Here is a 20,491-nt window from a genome sequence, read left to right as displayed (position 1 = left end):
CATTAAAATCATCAGCACACTATAGATCCATTTTCCTTTACCTCAACAGAAATAAAAGCTTCATTAAGACAACATAAGCTTATTTAAGACCATTCGTTGGAGGAAAAAAAAGAAGAATGAAGGCAGAGGCAACAGTCACACTCACCACACACAAAGCCATCTGGGCTAACAGCAAAAATACTTCGTCCTTTTAGCAGCTGAGGATGGGCGCAACTGGCATTTACAAAGCTCTGAAAGTTGTTTTCCGCCACCCACTGTGGGAGCCATTTTAGTTGGCAATCGCACAAAAGGCTTGATGTATTTAAATGCCTGAGGAGAGTAATTACGTTCAATTTGTTTTATATGAAATGCAGATTCTACAAGTAAAGTAACTCAAGTAAATATTAACAAAGCAGTGAATGTGGAAACCAAATACACACCCCCCATGCAATAAATATTCTCTGGTTCATCTTAAAATGTATGAAATGTATTAGCACCATGTTGTTCTTATTGACCTGAGGGAGAAGTGCTGATACATCGCAAACACCTCACTCCTGAAGACCTGCTACCATGAACCGATCAGGACGTGCACTACATTAGGTCCCACAATTTTAAATCGCAAATTCATAACAGAAACAAAAGAAACTCCTCTTCTCAACAAAGGGAACAAACTGCCAACTCCCTTTGCTTTCTGGTATAAAAATTAAGGAATGCTAAGAACGCACTAGCTACTTTTTATAGACACGTGATCTAGGCTGACATGCCCCTGACAGCTCCCCTGATACCATGTTTCATTTGAAACTCTTGGAAAGAAAAAGAAAGCTTACAATTGCTGAAGTTTCTTCATTTGTGAAAATGCATTGCCTTGTAATGACATGATTGCGTTGTCACTCAGGTCTCTGAAAAAAACAAAATCAAATACATTAGAGCGAATTATGGTCACTACATGCCTCAGGCAAAAGCTGGGCCCAAACTGCCTACCCCATGCACAAAACTACTCCATGTGCTGAAACGCACCAACCGGGCAACTCCAGAAAACCCATTAGGAAGCTTGGATCAAAGAACATGAATATTTGTATCAGAGGCAGAGTCTGTTATAGTAGAAAAGATTGCTTCATATCATCATGTCCAGGTTATTTGGCTCATGAGGACCTAAGCTGCTCTGCTGTATTTTTTTTTTATTGTAGTCTTATGGTTTATTCTGCTGTATTATTTTATTGTGTTTCTCAATATTCAAATTCGTAACCAATAGTAACTTTTTTTTTTTTTTAAAGATTTTATTTATTTATTCAACAGAGAGACAGCCAGCGAGAGAGGGAACACAAGCAGGGGGAGCGGGAGAGGAAGAAGCAGGCTCCCAGCGGAGGAGCCCGATGTGGGACTCGATCCTGGAACGCCGGGATCACGCCCTGAGCCGAAGGCAGACGCTTAACGACTGTGCTACCCAGGTGCCCCACCAATAGTAACTTTTAAACACACAAGAAAATTTCTCATAGTTATGTTTTTTAAAAAACCCGTCATGTATAAAATACTTTCTATGACATGCACTGGGTTAAATGATTTACATTTACTTAGTATTACATTTATTCCTCACAGCAACCCAAAAGAAGATGGTTTTACTACCTTGTTCAGCATGAGAGGGGGCAGATAAGATGTGAACTCAATTATTTTCCATTTCAGAACCTATGCTCTTGGTCAGTAGCCATTCTGCCACACACAACTCACTCGTAGAGACAATAAGGCGTTCAGACAAGACGTACTTGCTAAAACACACTTTGGATGGGACATTTATAAAACCAGAGAATATTCTAGGCTGGCTTTATTTTTAACTAGTGCTTACAAGCAGTTTGAATTAAAGCACTCTCCACAATGACTACTACTGTTTTTCTTTATGGGGTCAGAGTATACAAAAACGATTTTGAATGAGATGAGGGGCAACAGAGGACAGAGTGAAGGTACCAAACATGGGCAGAGAGAGAGGCTGGGAGAGTCAAGAAGCTTTCGAAAACTGAAGCAGAGGTTAATACTCCACTGATCCACTAATTCCACTTTCCCAGAAATGGAATGGGTCAGATGACAAACCCTTTGGCTAGTTTCCCTTTGAAAATAATTTGTTTCAAGAAGTCCAGCAACACTGGTCCGCCCTTCCAAATTCTGCTTTGCGGAATCATCCTGCTCCAGCCTGAACTGCTTCTGTCAGTGTGGCTAGCAATCCAAACCTCCCTCAAACTAATAAGTGAGTCACAAGACAACAAGGTGGCTACAGATAACGGCGAAATCGTCTCTCTCAACACACAGTGCAAACAGGGGTTTGCCCAAATGTGTTCTGAACTTCTTTTGTCCAAGTTGATAGATATTAAAACTTTTGGCTAAAAACATTCCCTAATAGAGTAGAGATATTTTAGGTCACTTGGTACTTTTGCTGTACAAGTGCAAATATTCCCATGGTTCTAAGAAGCTAGTTGAGTCAGTGCTCATGCAGGTTTTGACTGCTATCAAGACTAGCTAGCTTGCCCTCCTAGTGGCTGGAAATATCTGCACCCCTAAACGTCATTTTAAAAATGTGTGCCAGCAGTTACTAAGAGGGGTTGGCGCAGAGACTGTGAAGATAAGAGCTAGTGAGACACAGGGACGAGGACAGTAGAGGCAGCCCTGGGTGAGTCCTGCCTTGGGCAACTGTGAGCTGATGGACTGGTAGCAAAACCGAAGAAGAGAAAGAACAATGGTGGAAAAACAGGTTGTATGTTTTATAATTAAACAACAGCAATGACAAACTAATAAAAGTCTCAAAGTAGTGTCACTACCCTCCTAACGTCACTCCTAAGGACCACAGGGAACTGCTTTTTTAATCTTTAAAATGCAAATCACCATAACTGTTGCATTAACTGTTCAATGGAATCAATGGATACTCAGAACCTCTACTTCTTTACTTAAAAATAAAGGTAACAGGAGCTACTGAATAATTTTCTTGTGAGGATTAAATGAGACTATATATAAATACCTGGCATAATGCCTGATGTATAGTAAGTGCACAATAAATGGTAGGTTTTTGAAAATTAAATATATCACTACTTAAGAAAAATAACTCAAAGAAAACCCAATAATGTATAGTGATGTCCTCAAATGCAAAGGAAAATGTATAACTATATACTTCCATATATAGATACGTAGATAAACAGGATAAGCAGATATGTAAATATGTACATATACTTTATGATACAGAAAGAATGCCAACAAAATTACATTCTAGTTTATCTTTCATGACACATAAATAGACAAGCATCTTAGACTCCTTTAGGGTAACTAAATTCCAGTCACTCACAGATGTTCTAATGCGTCCAAACCGGTAAAGGCTTTTTTGGTAATAGATCGAATCCGGTTTCCCTGGAGTATTCTGAGGGGAGAAAAAAAAAAAGTTACATTGGAATAAAGCCATTTGGGGGTGGAATTCTCATGAAAAGAATCTCTTTTAGGGGTGCCTGGGTGGCTCAGTCGTTAAGCATCTGCCTTCGGCTCGGGTCATGATCCCAAGGTCCTGGGATTGAGCCCCACATTGGGCTCCCTGCTCAGAGGAGAGCCTGCTTCTCCCTCTCCCACTCCCCCTGCCTGTGTTCCCTCTCTCGCTGTCTCTGTCAAATAAATAAATAAAATCTTAAAAAAAAAAAAAAAAAAGCTTTAAAAATCATTGTAGAAAAAAATCATTGTGAATAATTCTATTTTCTTCAATTAAACGATATATCCTGTACAAATGTACTCATGCCATCTATTTCAGTAATATAGTTCAGCACGGTCTCAAAGCATTCAACAGAGAACCTGGCAAATATAGGTATTCAGTAAGTTACTCTGGCAGTTAAATTAAAGCTGTGATTTTCAAAGTCTTCTTAGGAAGAGGTAGAAACTTCCTTCCAGGTAAATGGTCTCAGAACTATAATTAGCGAAACAGATAATAGTGGAGATCTTCTTACCCTCCCTCCCCATGGATACTTTCATCATCCACGGAAATTTAGGGCTATATGGAACTCAACTTGAAAACTAAAAAGACAGGATCTGGCCATCTACAAGGCCACTTGAAGGCTGAAAAGAAGCATGTTTTTCGCCTGTACTGCTTGGAACCCACTGCAGTCTTATCAGTGGACACTGGATCACGTCACTTAAAGGTTCCTGCAAGCTGAATGCAACACTGAAAGTTTCAAAATGGTGAAATTAGGAAGTGTCCTTTTACACTATGATAATCCCAAGATTCTAAGCACTCAAAAGAATTTATAATTCTTGTCTAGATATTAAAATAAGTCACAACTCACCAAAGTGTTGAATAAAACCACCATACCAAGGAAGAAAAACTAATTAATACCCATCTTGTATCACAACACTCATTTGGGGAGATGACCAAGGGAAGCAACCAGATTCAGCCTCTAGTTCTAAATTCTCTCAAATCTCAACCTGCAGAATGGACTTCAAGGGGTATGGGTCAGACAGGGAGGCAACCATGAAGAAAATCCTACTCACAGCCGTCTCAGTTTGTCAAGCCCAGAGAAAGCACCGTTCATGTCTTCAATAGTCCAGGAAATCTCATTGTTCTTCAGATCCCTAATTATAAGAAGAAACGTTACTGAAACTAGTACCAGGTACTTAACAAAAGATACAAGCGTTCTCCTTAGAGAGATACTCAGAAAGCTGAGATCACCACCCAGGTGGCATGTAATTAGTAATAAATTCCTCATAATCCCCCACATCATCTCCACCCCTTTCAAAACAATAGAAAACTCTTTCTGTCTCCCAACACTAAGTTTTTGCCCAAAATCAGGATGGTTGATTCTGTCCTATTAATTCCTCTATCGAGATGACTAAATTCTGAAAGACCTGGACAGTCTGAAAAATACATTAAACTTTAACACCACTGCTCCAAGCACACAAGTAGGAGTTGGCCAAAGCACACAGCATGTCTTGCAATTATGTAATGCTTCAAAGAGCGAACAGAGCAAAAGTCTCTGACAGTGCAAAACCCAAAAGCCCATTGCACGACATTAAAATGAACATTTCAAAGATTTTTTCAAAGGTCAACTAATTCAACTCTCTCTTCTTCCTCTTAGGATAGAGATCAAGTCTGGATATAACTGTCGTGATAAACAGGCATCTTCCTTTGCTGTCCTTTGTATATCTTTTTGTTCTGGGTAATTGCCAACCTGCATTTTTATAAAGAAAAATCAATGGATTTAAAACGTTTCCCTTTTGAGCAGTTACCAACTTCCTGGAGATCCTGAGAAGGCTAAGTGTAATCACCAAACCTATCTGATCATTGTCCTTTTTAATCCCTCCAAGAAACACATATGGATGAAATGGACTGATTTTAATCAAACTGATCTGGGAAAGATTAAGACACTACTTCTGAGGCTGTACATAGTTCCTTCACAAGAAAGGAAATCTGTTTGGAGAAAAGTGGGCACATTTAGGAACCAATTAGGTTCATGCACAGAGAGCAGAGTGTGTAACTTACAAAGTCTTTAAACTGGAAAGCCCCCGGAAGGCACAATCAGCAATGTAGCTGACTTTGTTATTCCCAATGTGCAGTGTATTTAGTAAGCTTAGGCCCAGGAAGCTCGAATCATCCAACCTCGATAAGTGATTGAAAGTTAGGTCCCTGTAAAAACAAAACCAAACCAAACAAAACCAAACAAATAATAGCCTTTATTTTCCAATTCAACACAATGATTTGTTTTCAAACAACAAGCAATATATGTAACCACAATAATCCTTATTTTAACACTCTGCCTTTTTAATAATACTCAGGTAAACATTATTGCTAATCCTAGCAATTAAAAAAAATTCTCTTTATTTGAAAATAACCATCACTGATTTAGCCCGTGTGCCCTAGAACTCAAACAGCACAGTTGGCTTCAACTTATCACAACAAAAATATGACTAGGTTGCATGTGAAAAAAGCTGTCACCTTGGAAACTTTGTTATGAAAATTTCACAGATCAGTGGTAAGAAGCTCATGCTCTGGCATGATCCCTGCTCTCAAACCTGAGGAGAATAAAAGGCAACTCACAGCTCACTGAGTTTCTGGCAGAACTCCCAGGCATCAGGGCTGATCCTGTTGATGGCATTTTGGCTGAGATGAAGTTCCTGCAGCATCAGCAAGCCATAAAGCCAGCCTTTGGTAATCTCTGTTAGGTTGTTATGGTCCAGCTGCCTACATTTACAGTAAGAATCAAAAGCAGGATCAAAAGTTCATTATCTAGTCTCTTCAAAGGAGACACATGATTACAACCTATTACATATTCCTATTGTTACAAGATGTTTAGCTTTTGTTATATAAAGACATCAGCAAAAAATACCATGGGTTTATAAATTCTCAGTCATGTTACCTGAAACAAAATGTAGTATTAAATTATACGACTGTAAATTATGAGATTTTAACACAGGATTTCAAATAAAGCTACTGTGTGCTCACTGAGCACTCCATGATCATACTACCTAAGCAGGAATTGTGGTAAGACACACTTACAAGATTTCCATGTTGCTCAGCCCCCAAAATGCTCCATCCATAAGTTTTGTTACTCCATTTCTTTGCATTTTCAGAGACTTCAGAGCACCGAGCCCTTGGAACGTGAGCCCATCTACGTTTTTAATCTTGTTTCGGTTCAGTTCACTGCATTGGACATAACAGTTAAACAGCTTATATGACAAAATTCTGGAGGTAGTAATAAAATGTGACATTACCACAATATAGTTAAACCAACCAGTGTTAAATTACATAGAATGTCTTAAATTTCTAAACATTTTTATTGAGAAGAATTCTGATTTATTAGCAGGGAGTGGATTTTCCTGAAATGTGTGATGTATTTTTGGAAAAATGAAATACTGAAACTAGACTACACTTTCATTTCTAAAATGCTTATCTACTCAGTGTATTTGTTTTTATTTTTTTATTTTTATTTTTTAAAGATTTTATTTATTTATTCGACAGAGATAGAGACAGCCAGCGAGAAAGGGAACACAAGCAGGGGGAGTGGGAGAGGAAGAAGCAGGCTCATAGCAGAGGAGCCTGATGTGGGGCTCGATCCCAGAACGCCGGGATCACGCCCTGAGCCGAAAGCAGACGCTTAACCGCTGTGCCACCCAGGCGCCCCTACTCAGTGCATTTGTTTTTAAATTACCCAGAGTGAGTATACTGAATATTATGTTAAAACATGAGTCTATTCAGGGGCAGGGCTGCCAAGCTTATTCTGCTTACAAAAGCTGGTTACTCTCTCATGATTATTCTTCTGTTCAATGCTTTCTCTTTAAGGCAGTCATTTTCAACCTTGGTTGCACACTGCAATCACCTGGAGAGTTTTAAAAATTACCGAAGCCTGGATCTTACCCCCAGAGGTTCCAATATAATTGGTCTAGGGTGTGGCCTGGATACTGGGATTTTTAAAAGCTCCCCAGTGCCTATAATGTACAGCCAAGGTTGAAAACCACTGTACTGGAGGAGCCTGTTCACAGGTCATTCCAGCACTATTAACGAGACAGCTCTCTGCAGCCACTTCAGCCATCAGAACCTCCTGGAGTTGTCGGTATTATTTTCATAAACCACAGCTGCTGGGCGTCACCATGATTTCGCCAGTGCCACAATGATGCCTTTGTGTGGAGACTGTTCATGATGACACTGTTCATTCCTTCAGTAACAGTCCGACCTGCCCTGTCAGGCGGGAGTTTGCACTAGGGGACTGTGAAGGCTCTTTCCGATTCAGAAATTTGGCCACTCCAGTTCTCAGTGGGAAGAGAGCCACATCCTTGCTTCAAAACTCCTTCGGTCACGTTGTGGATTTTAGGCAACAGACACCAAGGGTTTAGAGGTAAAGAAGCACTAAAAGAACATCTTTCTTACAGGTGTTGCAGCTGGGGCAGTTTAAACATCTTGGGTGGGACAGCTGAGATTCGGTTCCTGTTCAGCTTCAACACCAGGAGTGTGTTGGCCAGATTGTCAAAATACCCAGGTTCCACTGAAGTGACTCGGTTGCTGTTGAGATACCTGTTAAAAGTTTGAAGATGAGCTCCTCTTTTTGGCTCTTTGGAAAGTTAAAGCACATACATTCTCTCTATTATAATCTCCAGAGAACCTATAACCATCATTTCTATCAACAGACACCTAAAAATTAAGTCTTTAGGTCTTGTGGACCAACACTGACTACGATTCACACATACTGCTAAGGAAAGAGTGATCAGAATATTTGAAGGGTATAAAAATTTGTTACAGATGCTTGTCCGCTTTTTATAAAATTCATTTATTGATGAAACAAAGAGTGATTTAATTTTTTAAAGAAGTACTTTCAACTCCACACAGTTTTTCCAACAAAGGACGTCTAATTCTTTGTAATCCAAAAGTGCAACAACAAAATAAAGACTGGTTATTTGGGTTTATAGCAAATTACACATCAATAAGAAAGTTATACTGCGGATACACCAGCAGTTAAAAAAAAAAAAGGCAGATTTTGTTACACCTTAAAGTTGATTTTTTTATTATTATGACATGGTATTTTCATCATCGGTGAATATTTTTGTTAAAGAAGATTGACTTACAGATATTTGAGTTGTAGGGGTGGAAGGGGAGTTTTAAGCTCTGATATATTATTGCTGCTCAGGTCCAAAGTTTCGAGGGACTGAAATAGTTTCAGATATTCAGGCAGTATTTCAACAATTCTGTTTCCAGCTCTAGAATTTAAGGAGAGCAAAGAAGGCAGGGTTAATAGTACAACAATCTGAAAGGCGAGAAGTATCTTCTATTCCTAAATTGTTCTTCAGAAATACGGACAAATGGTTGCTCTAAGCTGTACTTCTAAAAGTTAAACAGCAATTCTTATGTCACTTTAATTTCACCTTAAATAGTAAATCATAATATTAGAATGTATGGAAAACATTCCTATATAAATGTGGGTGTGTTAAATAGCTGTGGTTATCCAAGTGTTAAGCACTTAAAAACTGTCTGATTTGTTGTTGTTGTTGTTACCAGTCCTTCTTCCTTATCATTTTATTAAATGGTATATAAAATGACTAACGCTGAGTTGGCATTCCAGGCAACTGTGTTCGTTCCCTATTCCTTTTCTTAACTCCTAATCTATTTCTAGATACCCACACGACAGGTACTAATGAACTTAAAATACTCATCAGATTGGGATTTTTTTTTTTTAAGCCAAGCTAGAGAGCTCTCTTTCTCTTTAAGAAATAGCAAGTTTCAAGGTATTGCCATAGTCTTTGAAATGAATAAATGTGCTCCAGGGCTTTGAATATTATAAAGATATTACATAAAAGCACACCAGTCTAAGTAATCTCTAGTTAATTAGGTTAATAAAGTTTGACATTAACGGTCTTAAACACCAGACCACGATGACCAATATGGTAGCATATTTAGCACTTTAAATTAAAATTAACTGTTAAAAATTCAGTTCCTTAATCGCAGTAACCACATTTCAGATCCTCAATACCCACACGTGCCAGGTGGCTGTCACATGGGTCAGTGCACATACAGAACATTTCATCATTGAAAGTTCCATTGATGAGCCCGACACTAGACCACAAATGAAAAACAAAACAAAATAGAGGCCAAGTCAAATCTCTTAAAAGGTCATCAGTACAACAGCTTTCAAGGGGAAACTCCACATTAAATGACAATCTTGCTAGAAAACAGGAATCAAACTGACGGCAAGCCATCTTATTTGTCACAGTAGATCAGGGAGCCTGGACTTTCTAGACCATCATTTGGCGGGGAAACATGTCCAGGTAGGAAGGCCAGGGCGGAAAGAGAGTCCACTTACAAAAAAGATCTCTTTATAATCCACGGAACAATGACACAATCTGAAGGCTGCAGGCAGAGCTCTATATGTGCTTTGTCACATGCTGCTGCTTTTATACATAGTCTATCGGGAAGCCTCATCTACTGAGAAAACGTGGGAAACACATCTCGTGTGTGTATCTTTCTACCAATAATATATTCCTATAGTGCTCTGAGAGTTTATTAAGCTCTTTTGCAATATTGTAACACACAGGCCTCTCACCATGTCAGAAGGTCCCTGAGTTAACAGTACCTCATGTGTATTTTTCCCAAAATCCTATGCTGCATTCTGACACAGCACTTTCACACTGCTGGTCTTCTCTGCCATACTCTGAGCTCCTCTGAAGTAGGGGGATAGGTCTCTACCCCTCTGTCCTGGACTGTGTATGAAACCTAAGAACATTGAGAACATCTCAAACATCAAGCTGAGGCTAAGCATTGTTCATATATTTTGCCACTTAATCATAGTAATGTTTCTCTAGTATAGATATTATAGATAATTGTAAAATTAGGAAACTAGAGCTTTTAACCTACGAGGCCATATTGGTCTCAAAGCAATCACCAAAGGCTAGTTTCATAGAACACAGTGTCAAATATATTTTGGCAATTAAGTTCTTATGTGGAGATGCACCCCCAGAAAGGGCCACAACTTCTCACCCTTGCAGAAATACTGAACTTCTGGGTTCAAACTGATGTGGGAATCAACACTGCCTCACGGAGCCATCACCATGCTAACACTAAGAGGCCCTGGAAACAGGGTCTCCCCAGTCTTGCCTGCACCCAGAAAGACAACCCAGGGGTGTGCATGTGTTTGCCATCCACCAGACTAGAAGACCAACTTCCCAAATACGTGCCCGTGTCAGGTGCGATTTCCCCACAAGAGGGAACAATAAGGGGAGAAAACAGGTTGGACCTTTTCTATTAAAATAACAACGAACTAACAAAACTTCTCAAAATATTGTTAAAATCCTCCATATGTTACTTTTAAGGACTGTCATGTGTTTTGATCCAGGTCATCCGGGAATCTAACTCTACGTTCTGAAGTAATCCTATATAAGGTAACAGGCATAGGTGATGTATATGTTAAGAGCTGAATTTGTCTGTGATTACAGTAAGGTTAAAAAAAAAAAAAAAGGGTTAACAGTCCTATTTACAAGTAACAAATATCAAGCCCTTGGTCTCCCATAAAGTCTTACAGATTTTGTTTAGAGTCAAGTCAGCCATGACCTCTGATTTTGACCATTTCCCACATCTGGATTTGCCAGTGTATAAACTCCTTGATCTAGTTGTGAGGTACAGGGTAATGCAAGCGAGACAATTAGTCAATTTCTAGATCCCGGAGATGGATTTAGTCCAAGAGACAAGCCACAGGGCCTTAGGGTCAGGGTGTGTGGGTTAAACAAAACCACACTTTAGGGGACAAAAATGTACTCTTAAACACATAACCCAAATGTTTGCATTACCAGGATGTCCTCCCACAAACAGCAGAGTAACCCTGAAATGCTTCCCTCTCTCCATCGCCCTCCCCTGTCCCTAGTCACTACCTCCCATCAACTCCGCATCTGGTTTTGGCCCCCAGGCTGTCTGAGGGTAGTAGAGCTACACTTAACATTTCACAAGACAAAGAAAATGCTCAGCTATAGATTTTTGCAATAAATGGAACAAACTGTTTTTTTGTGGGAGGGAGAGGGAGACCCACAGGTGTCTATCACATTGGTCAAATAAGGCTACGAGTTAGATAACAGGCCATACAATCTTTGGTTTATATGTTCGTTTGTTTATTAAGTAATTATGAACAAGGTATTAAAACTGCCAATTACTTGAGTGACGAATAAAATTTTCCTTGCAGTTAAAGTACGCTCCAGCCAAAGCCAGCAATTTCCTGAACTGCACACTTCCTAAATTGCAGTGTGAAAGTGCTCAGTTACAGACGGAGCACGCACAGTGCCCTCTTTGTCAGCCCTGCTTCCTCGCACAAAAATCCCTTACAACTGCCAGGATAATAGCCCCTGTATCACAGAATTTTACCTCTGTTCTAATGGAACCGAATTAAATCCAAATACCAGTTTCATATTAGCCCTCAGACCAACTGACAAATAACCACCTGATAGGTACCAGTTTAAACAAAACAAACTTGCTCTATATCATGCGAGAGTTTTTAAAAAAGGAGACAACTCCATTAAAAACTAGATTGAAAAATCTTTTTAATCACCTAAAACCCTCAAAATAAACATAATTCTAATAGAGCTGGTCACAAATAGCCACTTCTAAAAGACAAAGACTCAATTCAACTCCAGCTTTAATTTTTCTCCAAATATGGATGAATGCCAAAACTGATGAACACACTGAAAGCACTGCAGTTAGTTAATATTTTTGGCAGGATGTGCAATGCTTTAACAAAACAAACAACAAACAAACAGTGTGAATACCTTTTTCCATGGAAAAGATGGAAGTCCCAACTTTCCATTGTTCAAAAATCAAAATATGTAAGTAGTGTAGTATTGGAAGGCATTGCAACCTTGTGCAAATCCACCTCAAAAGGACAGTGAACATTTTGGTCATCTGTGTTTGACAGTACGAGGTGTTCCATGGTCAAATCATTGCTGAGGTCAAGTATAATTAGTCCCTTGAGGACACACAGAGACCTGGGGGCTTGGTCTGTCGGAGCACAGATGGTTCCCTTAGGCATCCAAGAGGCCACAGGTAAAACAGGAATCCCAGGTGGTTCATTCAGCCTTGGCTTCTCAGGCCCAACCATATCTGTTTCACTTTTTTGCTAATTTCCCCTTTCAACCCACTTTGCCAAATACCTTTAAAATGCAGAGCCAAACATAGCCTACCCTTTTCTTATGGTGATATTTGCTCCGAGAGTGCTGAAGACCTAATAAGCAACAAGACGGATACGGTCCATGACCTCCCAGAACGTCCATTCTAGCAGGGAGAAGAGGCAGACAGATGGAAGTGGTCACCAGAGTGATAACCGCTGTGATGAGATGGCAGCAGAAGGACAGCCCCCTAAAAATGGTGGGAGGGGTCAGCAAAACTTCCCACGGCAGGGAGACAGGCTAGTGTTCCAAGCAGAAGCAAGTGTGAGTAAGGCAAGGCTTCCCTTTGAGGAAATGAAAGAAAGCCTTGAAGGGTGGAGTAGAGAGTCCATGGGTGAAGACTGGGGAGAGATGAAGTCCAAGAGTGAGGTAGCTGGGAGGAGAAGAGTGTAGGTCAAGTGGGACCCTGTAAACCACGCAGGCATTGGGCCTTTATCTCAAGATCAGCTGGGGGAGGAGGGCAGAGGATTTCAGATATGGGGTGATGACATCAGACACGCATTTTAGAAAGCTTGCTCTGGCAACACTGGGTAGAAACACCGGTGGGAGACAGGCACGACCAGGTGCAGGGGCACCAGGAGGTGCAGAGGACCAATGACAGTATGTCGGGATAACAATGACCTCTGCCTAGCGATCCACTTTGGGGGTGAAGCACTACTCTGCATCGGGCTCCCCAGAGCACAGGCTGTGCTGTTCTCCTCGCCTGACATACAGGCTCTGGTTCCAGCTCTGCAGCCTCTGGACACTGGAACCTAGTTCAGCACTGGTAGAGTTCCTATCCACTCTCCATTACCACTCTGTGTGTGCTGCTGACATGGAAGGCCGTCTAGAGCATGGGCTGCAGACTGGGATCCCAGCTGGCTCACGTGTGAGATGCTACTGACCATTTTAATGTCTGTCGTTACTAGGAAAACGGACAAAGACGTTATTTCCATTTTTAAGACTGTGCTCATTTGTTCTGATCCTCTGAACACCTGCACTGAATGTAAACCCAGACTAAATTTTAACAGTGAAATAAAAGTTATGAGGTTAGTGACATGATCACTTGGTAGCCTGATGATTGGTTTCACTCTCTGACTCACCACTGTCTCCACAAAGCGTAAGAGTCTCAAAAGAATTTCATGGACGTTTAAGTGGATATGAATGGTGTCAGTTTATATCCAGCGTCTAAAAGGAGAGTGGAATATTCTTTGTGAGGAACTAGAATATCAGGTTTTTTTCACCCTGGAATTCCTGACCAATTAAACCGCAGCTTCTTCATGAATAAGAAATATCTGTCAATAGTTTCAACTGTCTCCTACCTATTACAGATGATAACAGGCAGCTTGTGGCTTTGCCACTGTGATGTGTGAAGAAAGATGCGCAATCTTGGCTATGTAAGAGAAGGTTATGTGCGTGTGGCATTGACCTTTTAGAGAAGGTGTGCACAGTGATGCTTCCTTTTTTATGTTGCAATGCCCACTCGTCTTAGAATGCATCACTCTAACCACACCCCTTGAGCCCAATTCAGTTAGTGTAGCTAACAAACAGCTGAAGCTGTGGTCATTCTGCACAACCACAGAGAGAGCATTATTAACTGTATTGACTGGGACAGTTGGCCTGGCCCCAAGGAAATACTGATTTCTCTACATAACTTGCAAGCAACCACTTTAGCACCCATTTATAAAAGAATTACAAGTTGTTAAAGAAAACACTACATTTTGCAAATACATTAAAGATCACTTACATTTCCAACAATAACCCTCGTCCCCCAACAAAATGCTCCTTGAAAACCACCTTGGTTGGAATAACTAACACCCCATAATATTAGACTTCTTTTAACAGAGAGACTTGGCAAGCAAAAGAACCTCTCCCATGCAGATAAAAATAAACTGTCTCTGCTCATCTTTTTTCTAAAAAGATAATTAAGAAGTTTCATTAAAAGAACACATGTTCAGACTGGTCCACTGGCACTGTGGCATCAAAGAATAAAGCCAACTGAGGGAACTTTTTCAAGGAGAAATATTCTTGATTAAGAACTAATGATACTAAGCGGCAGATGGGCCACTGTAAGGAGGAAAGAGTCCGTTCTTAAAACTTTTCTAAAAGCCAGGTCAACATAAAATATAGTTGCCTTTTGGATCAAGAACATGAATAAAGATAGCCATAATATTTTAATACAGACATCCTACAACGATCAGGGCCTTATTTATGTGCCAATTATAATACATGCTAAAAATGAAAAAAAGAGATAGGGTCAAAAACCCATTTTCACCACATAGAAAACAACCCTTTTGGATCCCCAAGTGTGAATTCAATTTAGTTTTTTATGTAAACAGAAATTTAAGGGTGAATCCCTTAAAATTTAAGATGCCAAAGATACTTACTGAACAAGTATTTTAATCTGAAATAATTTAATCATGTACAATAAAAATTAACACTAATTTGGTAAACTTTAGAAGTCTTCCCTGCCTCTCTTTGAGGCAGAGGCTTTCTATACGGGTCTTCATATGCCAAACCATTTTAACAGTTCAGCTGTGAGTTTGCATTTCCCCCCAGCTTGTGATTTGCTTGTCAGTAATTCCTCTTTGGTCTCCCAGAACTCGGGATTCAGTGAGTGGGCCTGAGACCATAAGTAACCAGTGCCTGATCCAGAAATTCTAGATTAAGCTTTAGACTGGCTGGTAAGGATTTATCTGAAGTATGGTTCAAGATGCATATGTGCGCCAGCAAATGGTATGGCCACTACAGCTACCAGCTGAAAACAGTAACGCTGCCACTCCAGACATGAACCAACCTGTTAAAAGTAGGATTTTGTTGAAGTAGCAATTCCAATCACAGTTCCCTAGCAAGGGGATTTTGATTCTCTTCTTGGTTGTATTTTGATTTACTAGACTTTTTGGACCTTGATTTTCTCACCTGTGAAGCAGGAGGACGTGGAATGGAATGATCTTAGGCATGCCTAAGGAGCGGTGATTCTGGATTTGGATGACAAGCCCTGCAGAAGACCAGATTCACTACAAAGGCTTTAGGCAACCATTATGTAGAAAACAGAGCCTCTTGCAGAACCCGGCCTCACTCTGGGGGGACTTCACCTCTGTTGGGAGTCCCACTGCCTGGCTGCCCATCTTCATCCTTGGTTTCCTCCCTCATTTTCCTGGAGCATATCCTCTGCTAGCTTTCCAAGAAACCATGAGCAGAAGTGCTTCCTTCAGCCCCCATGTTTGGAAATGTCTTTATAGTGTTGACAGTTTGAGCGTGTACAGAATTTAGAAGTCATTCTCCCTTGGGATTTTGAAGACAGTGTTTTACTCTATCCACAGCACTCATGGAAGTACTGACTGAGGAGCCAGAGGCCATTCTGATTCTCTATCCCCATGTTTCTCAAAGGTGGGCAGGCATCGGAGCTGGGGGGGCGGGGGCTTCTCTTCCAGCAGGTTAGATGGAACCTGAGAATCTGCATTCCTACCAAGTTCCCAGGTGATGCAGATGTTGCTGGCAGCACACAAGGAGAACCACTGTCAACCCCTACAGGTGGCCTGTGTCATGTTTTAGCTTTTTTTCCTCCTCTCAGAGCTTCTCTTTATTCCTGGTATTCTGAAACTGCCCCGTAATGTCTCCAGTGTAGGTCTTATTTCAATTGCTGGCACTCAGTAGGGTCTTTCGACCTAGAAACGTGTGTTTCTCAGTTCTGGGATACTTTTTTAGATGTCTGATCATTTCCTCCCTTCTATTTCCACAGATGCCTCTGCGGAATTCCCATTAGATAGGTGTTAGTCTTCTGCCTGATCTTTGTACTTTCTCATTTTTTCCTCTCCCATTTTCCATCCCTTTGTCTTTTGGTTCTTCTTTTGGAGAAAGTTTTCAACTTTCTTCCAACACTTCTATTACCTTTTAAAGCGTCTGTTACATTTTTAACTTCTAAGAGTTAGTCCTTATTTTCTCAATATTCCTTATCATTATTACTAATGATTTACCATTCTTTACTTGTTTTTGGATATCACATCTCTTTTCTTTCTGCATATATCAGGTTGTTCTGAGGTTCCCTTTTCCTTCCACTGTCTCTGGTTCTCTTTTCCTATTTATTTCAGAGACTGATATTATTTATTTATTTATTTATTTAATTTTAGGGAGAGGGAGAAGAGGGGCGGGGAGGGGGGCAGAGGGAGAGAGAAAATCTTAAGCAGGCTCCACACCCAGGGTGGAACCCGATGTGGGGCTTGATCTCACCACCCTGAGATCATGACCTGAGCTGAAATCAAGAGTCAGACACTTAACAGATTGAACCACCCAAGCACCCCGTAGACACTGATCTTATTTGAAACCTACAAAAGTCTGGCGATCACTGGGCTAACCATTCATGTTCAATAAAAAGCACTCAAAAGCTTACTGAGGGCTGTGTGAAGAGAGTTGTTGACTGGTGAATTCCACCACAGGTGGCAGAGAGGGGACCTATTTCATGATGGGATCTCCACATGTTTTATGGTTCCAATCTTCCAATCACTAGTCTGGTGGGTATAAACATGATTGCTAATATCTGGGAGGGCTCATAGGTAAATAAGCTGGGGCAAGGGAGTGTCATCCTCAGTGTTCAGATAAGATTTAATTTCCCTGATTGCAGAATATGCTACCTTCAATCCCCAGCCCTTCCTTGCCCAGCCATCTGGGGTTGTGTCCCAAATTCTAGAGACTTACTGTTTCAACTCTTCAGAGGGTAACTTCTAGTCTTCTGTCGATGTCAGTTATTAGGCTTTGAGTTTTGGAGGATAAGTATGGAGGAGAAACTTGGAGGTCTCATGCTTCTTATAAAAGAGTTTTAACCTTTCCCCCATTTTCAGTCCTACTCTGCACCCCTACCCTTATATAAGCTTTGAATTTCTGAACTCAGAATGGTTCTGCATAAAAAACAATCTACTGCTTTTGGGAACCACTCCATTTTCTTTCTTTTAAGTCAGTTACAATTTGTCCATTTGCTTGCAAAATTTTTATGACATCTCTTATTTGGACTGTCTTCTTTCCTATTTTATCTTTGTTCCTGTCTGTGTGCTTTTTAGACCTTACTTTCATTTTAAGGGGGTTTTAAGAAAGAGCAGAGTGAAATGAATACTTTCAGTCCACTATGCTTAATAGGAAGTCTTCAACAGAAATCCAATCAATGAATAAAAATGGCTTTTCTCTATAAAAAGCAAAATAAACCACAAAACCTCCTCTCAAAAGAGCTACTGTAATTTTTTACCCAAAAATTCACCCAACTTAGCTCTGTATATTTTAATGAAAAATTAGTCTAGATAAAGGATTTTCATTTAAGATGATAGTACAAGCCAGAAAACACAACATCATTATTCTGAACCTCAAATTAATAAACAGTTCTCATACAGAAGATTAATTCTGTATGAACACATCAGGTTAAATTAATGTTATTTTGTTTTCTGATATGGTTCACAGACGAATGGACTAAGAACATCACATTTAACCAAGTATTTAAATTGTTCTTGTGAGTAAGACATAGATAACGTGGTGATGATGATCGTCCAGGCAAGCGAGCTCGTCCCTTATCTTTATCGGCAGACTGACACGAACCTTTAAAGGAACTTGCTAGGATACAAAATCAATGTACAGAAATCTGATGCATCACTATACACTAATAATGAAGCAGCAAAAAGAGAAATTAAGAAGACAATCCCATTTACAATTGCACCAGAAATAATAAAATGCCTAGGAATAAATTAACCGAAGAGGTAAAAGAACTATACTCTGAAAACTATAAAACACTGATGAAAGAAACTGAAGACAACACAAAGACAGGGAAAGACATTCTGTGCTCATGGATTGGAAAAACAAATATTGCTAAAATATCTATACTACTGAAAATAATCTACAGGTTTAATATTATCTCTATCAAAATACCAACGGCATTTTTCACAGAACTAGAGCAAACAATCCTAAAATTTGTATGGAACCACAAAGACCCTGAATAGCCAAAGCAGTATTAAAAAAGGAAAACAAAACTAGAGGTATCACAATCCCAGAGTTCAAGATACACTACAAAGCTATAGTCATCAAAACAGTATGGTACTGGCCCCAAACCAAAAAAGAACAGAAAGCCCAGAAATAAACCCCAATTATATAGTCAATTAATCTTCAACAAAGGAAGTAAGTATAAGCAACAGGAAAAAGACAGTCTCTTCAACAAGTGGTGCTGGGAAAACTGGACAGATAACATGTAAAAGAATGAAACCGGGGGCGCCTGGGTGGCGCAGTCGTTAAGCGTCTGCCTTTGGCTGAGGGCGTGATCCTGGCGTTCTGGGATCGAGCCCCACATCAGGCTCCTCCACTGGGAGCCTGCTTCTTCCTCTCCCACTCCCCCTGCTGTGTTCCCTCTCTCGCTGGCTGTCTCTCTCTGTCAAATAAATAAAAATCTTAAAAAAAAAAAAAAATGAAACCAGACCACTTTCTTATACCACACACAAAAATAAATTCAAAATGGATTAAAGATGTAAATGTGAGACCTGAAACCATAAAAATCCTGAAAGAGAACACAGGCAGTAATTTCTCTGACACCGACCATAGCAACATCTTCTAGATGTCTCCTGAGGCAAGGGAAGCAGCAGCAAAAATAAACTATTGGGACTACATCAAAAATAAAAGGCTTCTGCATAGGGGAGGAAACAATCAGCACAACTAAAAGACAACCTACCGAATGGGAGAAGGTATTTGCAAACAATATATCTGATAAAGGGTTCGTATCCAAAATATACTAACAACTTATATAACTCAACATCCAAAAACCAATGATCCAACTAAAAAATGGGCAGAAGGCACAAACAGATATTTCTCCAAAGAAGACACCCAGATGGCCAACAGATATATGAAAAGATGCTCACCATCACTCATCATCAGGGAAATGCAAATCAAAACTACAAAAAGGTATCTTCTCACACCAGTCAGAATGGCTAAAACCAGAAACATAAGAAACAAGTGCTGGCAAGGACACGGAGAAAAAGGAACCCTTTGGCACTGTAGGTGGGAATGCAGACTGGTGCAACCACTGTGGGAAAGAGTATGGAACCTCCATACTCTTTTTGAGGAACCTCAAAAAGTTAAAAATAGAACTACCCTACAATCCAGTAATTAATTGTACTACTGGACATTTACCTAAAGAATATGAAAACACTAATTCAAAGGGATATATGCACCCTTATGTTTATTGCACCATTATTTACAATAGCCAAATTATGGAAGCAGCCCAAGTGTCCATCGATAGATGGATAAAGAGATGGCTATGGCCATACACACACACACACACACACACACACACACACACACACACACACACACACACAGTGGAAGATTACTCAGCCATAAAAAAGAATGAAATTTTGCCATTTGCAATGACGTGGATGGAGCTAGAGTGTATAATGCTAAGGGAAATAAGAGAAAGACAAATACCATATGATTTCACTCACATGTGGAATTTAAGAAACAACAAATGAGCAAAGGAAAAAAAGAAAGACAAACCAAGAAACAGACTCTTAAATACAGAGAACAAACTGATGGTTACCAGAGGGGAGGGGATGGAAGGTGGGTAAATAGGTGATGGGGATGAAGATCACACTTATCTTCATGTGCATTGGGTAATATGGAACTGCTGAATCACTAAACTGTACACCTGAAACTAATATAACATTGTGTTAACTATGCTGGAATTAAAATTAAAAAAAAAAAAAAAAAGGAAGCTCCTAGTGGCTGCGACTGGGTCTGACTGTGGCCCTTGTGATGTCAGCATTTGTATGAGCAAGGAGAGAGGTGGGAATAATCGAGGACAAATGTCGCAGATCTACATGTCTAGCGAGCTCACCTATTAGATGAATCAGGATCCCAAACCTCTCAA

The 20,491-nt window shown here is 40.0% G+C and overlaps 1 protein-coding gene across 2 annotated transcripts in view; it reads right to left on the bottom strand.

The window, feature by feature from the left end:
- The window catches only part of LRIG3 (leucine rich repeats and immunoglobulin like domains 3), a 47,509-nt gene that overhangs the window by 9,939 nt on the left and 17,079 nt on the right, over positions 1-20,491 (bottom strand). For both annotated transcript variants that reach the window (XM_045789703.2, XM_087869012.1), the window contains exons 4-12: positions 8,548-8,679; positions 7,856-7,999; positions 6,488-6,631; positions 6,029-6,172; positions 5,474-5,617; positions 4,486-4,566; positions 3,302-3,373; positions 807-878; positions 146-309 (exon numbers count right to left, since the gene is read on the bottom strand). In XM_045789703.2, coding sequence (XP_045645659.2) covers positions 146-309; positions 807-878; positions 3,302-3,373; positions 4,486-4,566; positions 5,474-5,617; positions 6,029-6,172; positions 6,488-6,631; positions 7,856-7,999; positions 8,548-8,679 — 1,097 coding nt within the window. The remainder of the gene's footprint in view (positions 1-145; positions 310-806; positions 879-3,301; positions 3,374-4,485; positions 4,567-5,473; positions 5,618-6,028; positions 6,173-6,487; positions 6,632-7,855; positions 8,000-8,547; positions 8,680-20,491) is intronic.

This window comes from Ursus americanus, chromosome 17 (genome assembly GCF_024610735.1).
Source record: "Ursus americanus isolate L20-20 chromosome 17, mUrsAme1.1.p, whole genome shotgun sequence".
NCBI lineage: Eukaryota > Metazoa > Chordata > Mammalia > Carnivora > Ursidae > Ursus > Ursus americanus.
This window is presented reverse-complemented; position numbering and strand designations above follow the sequence as displayed.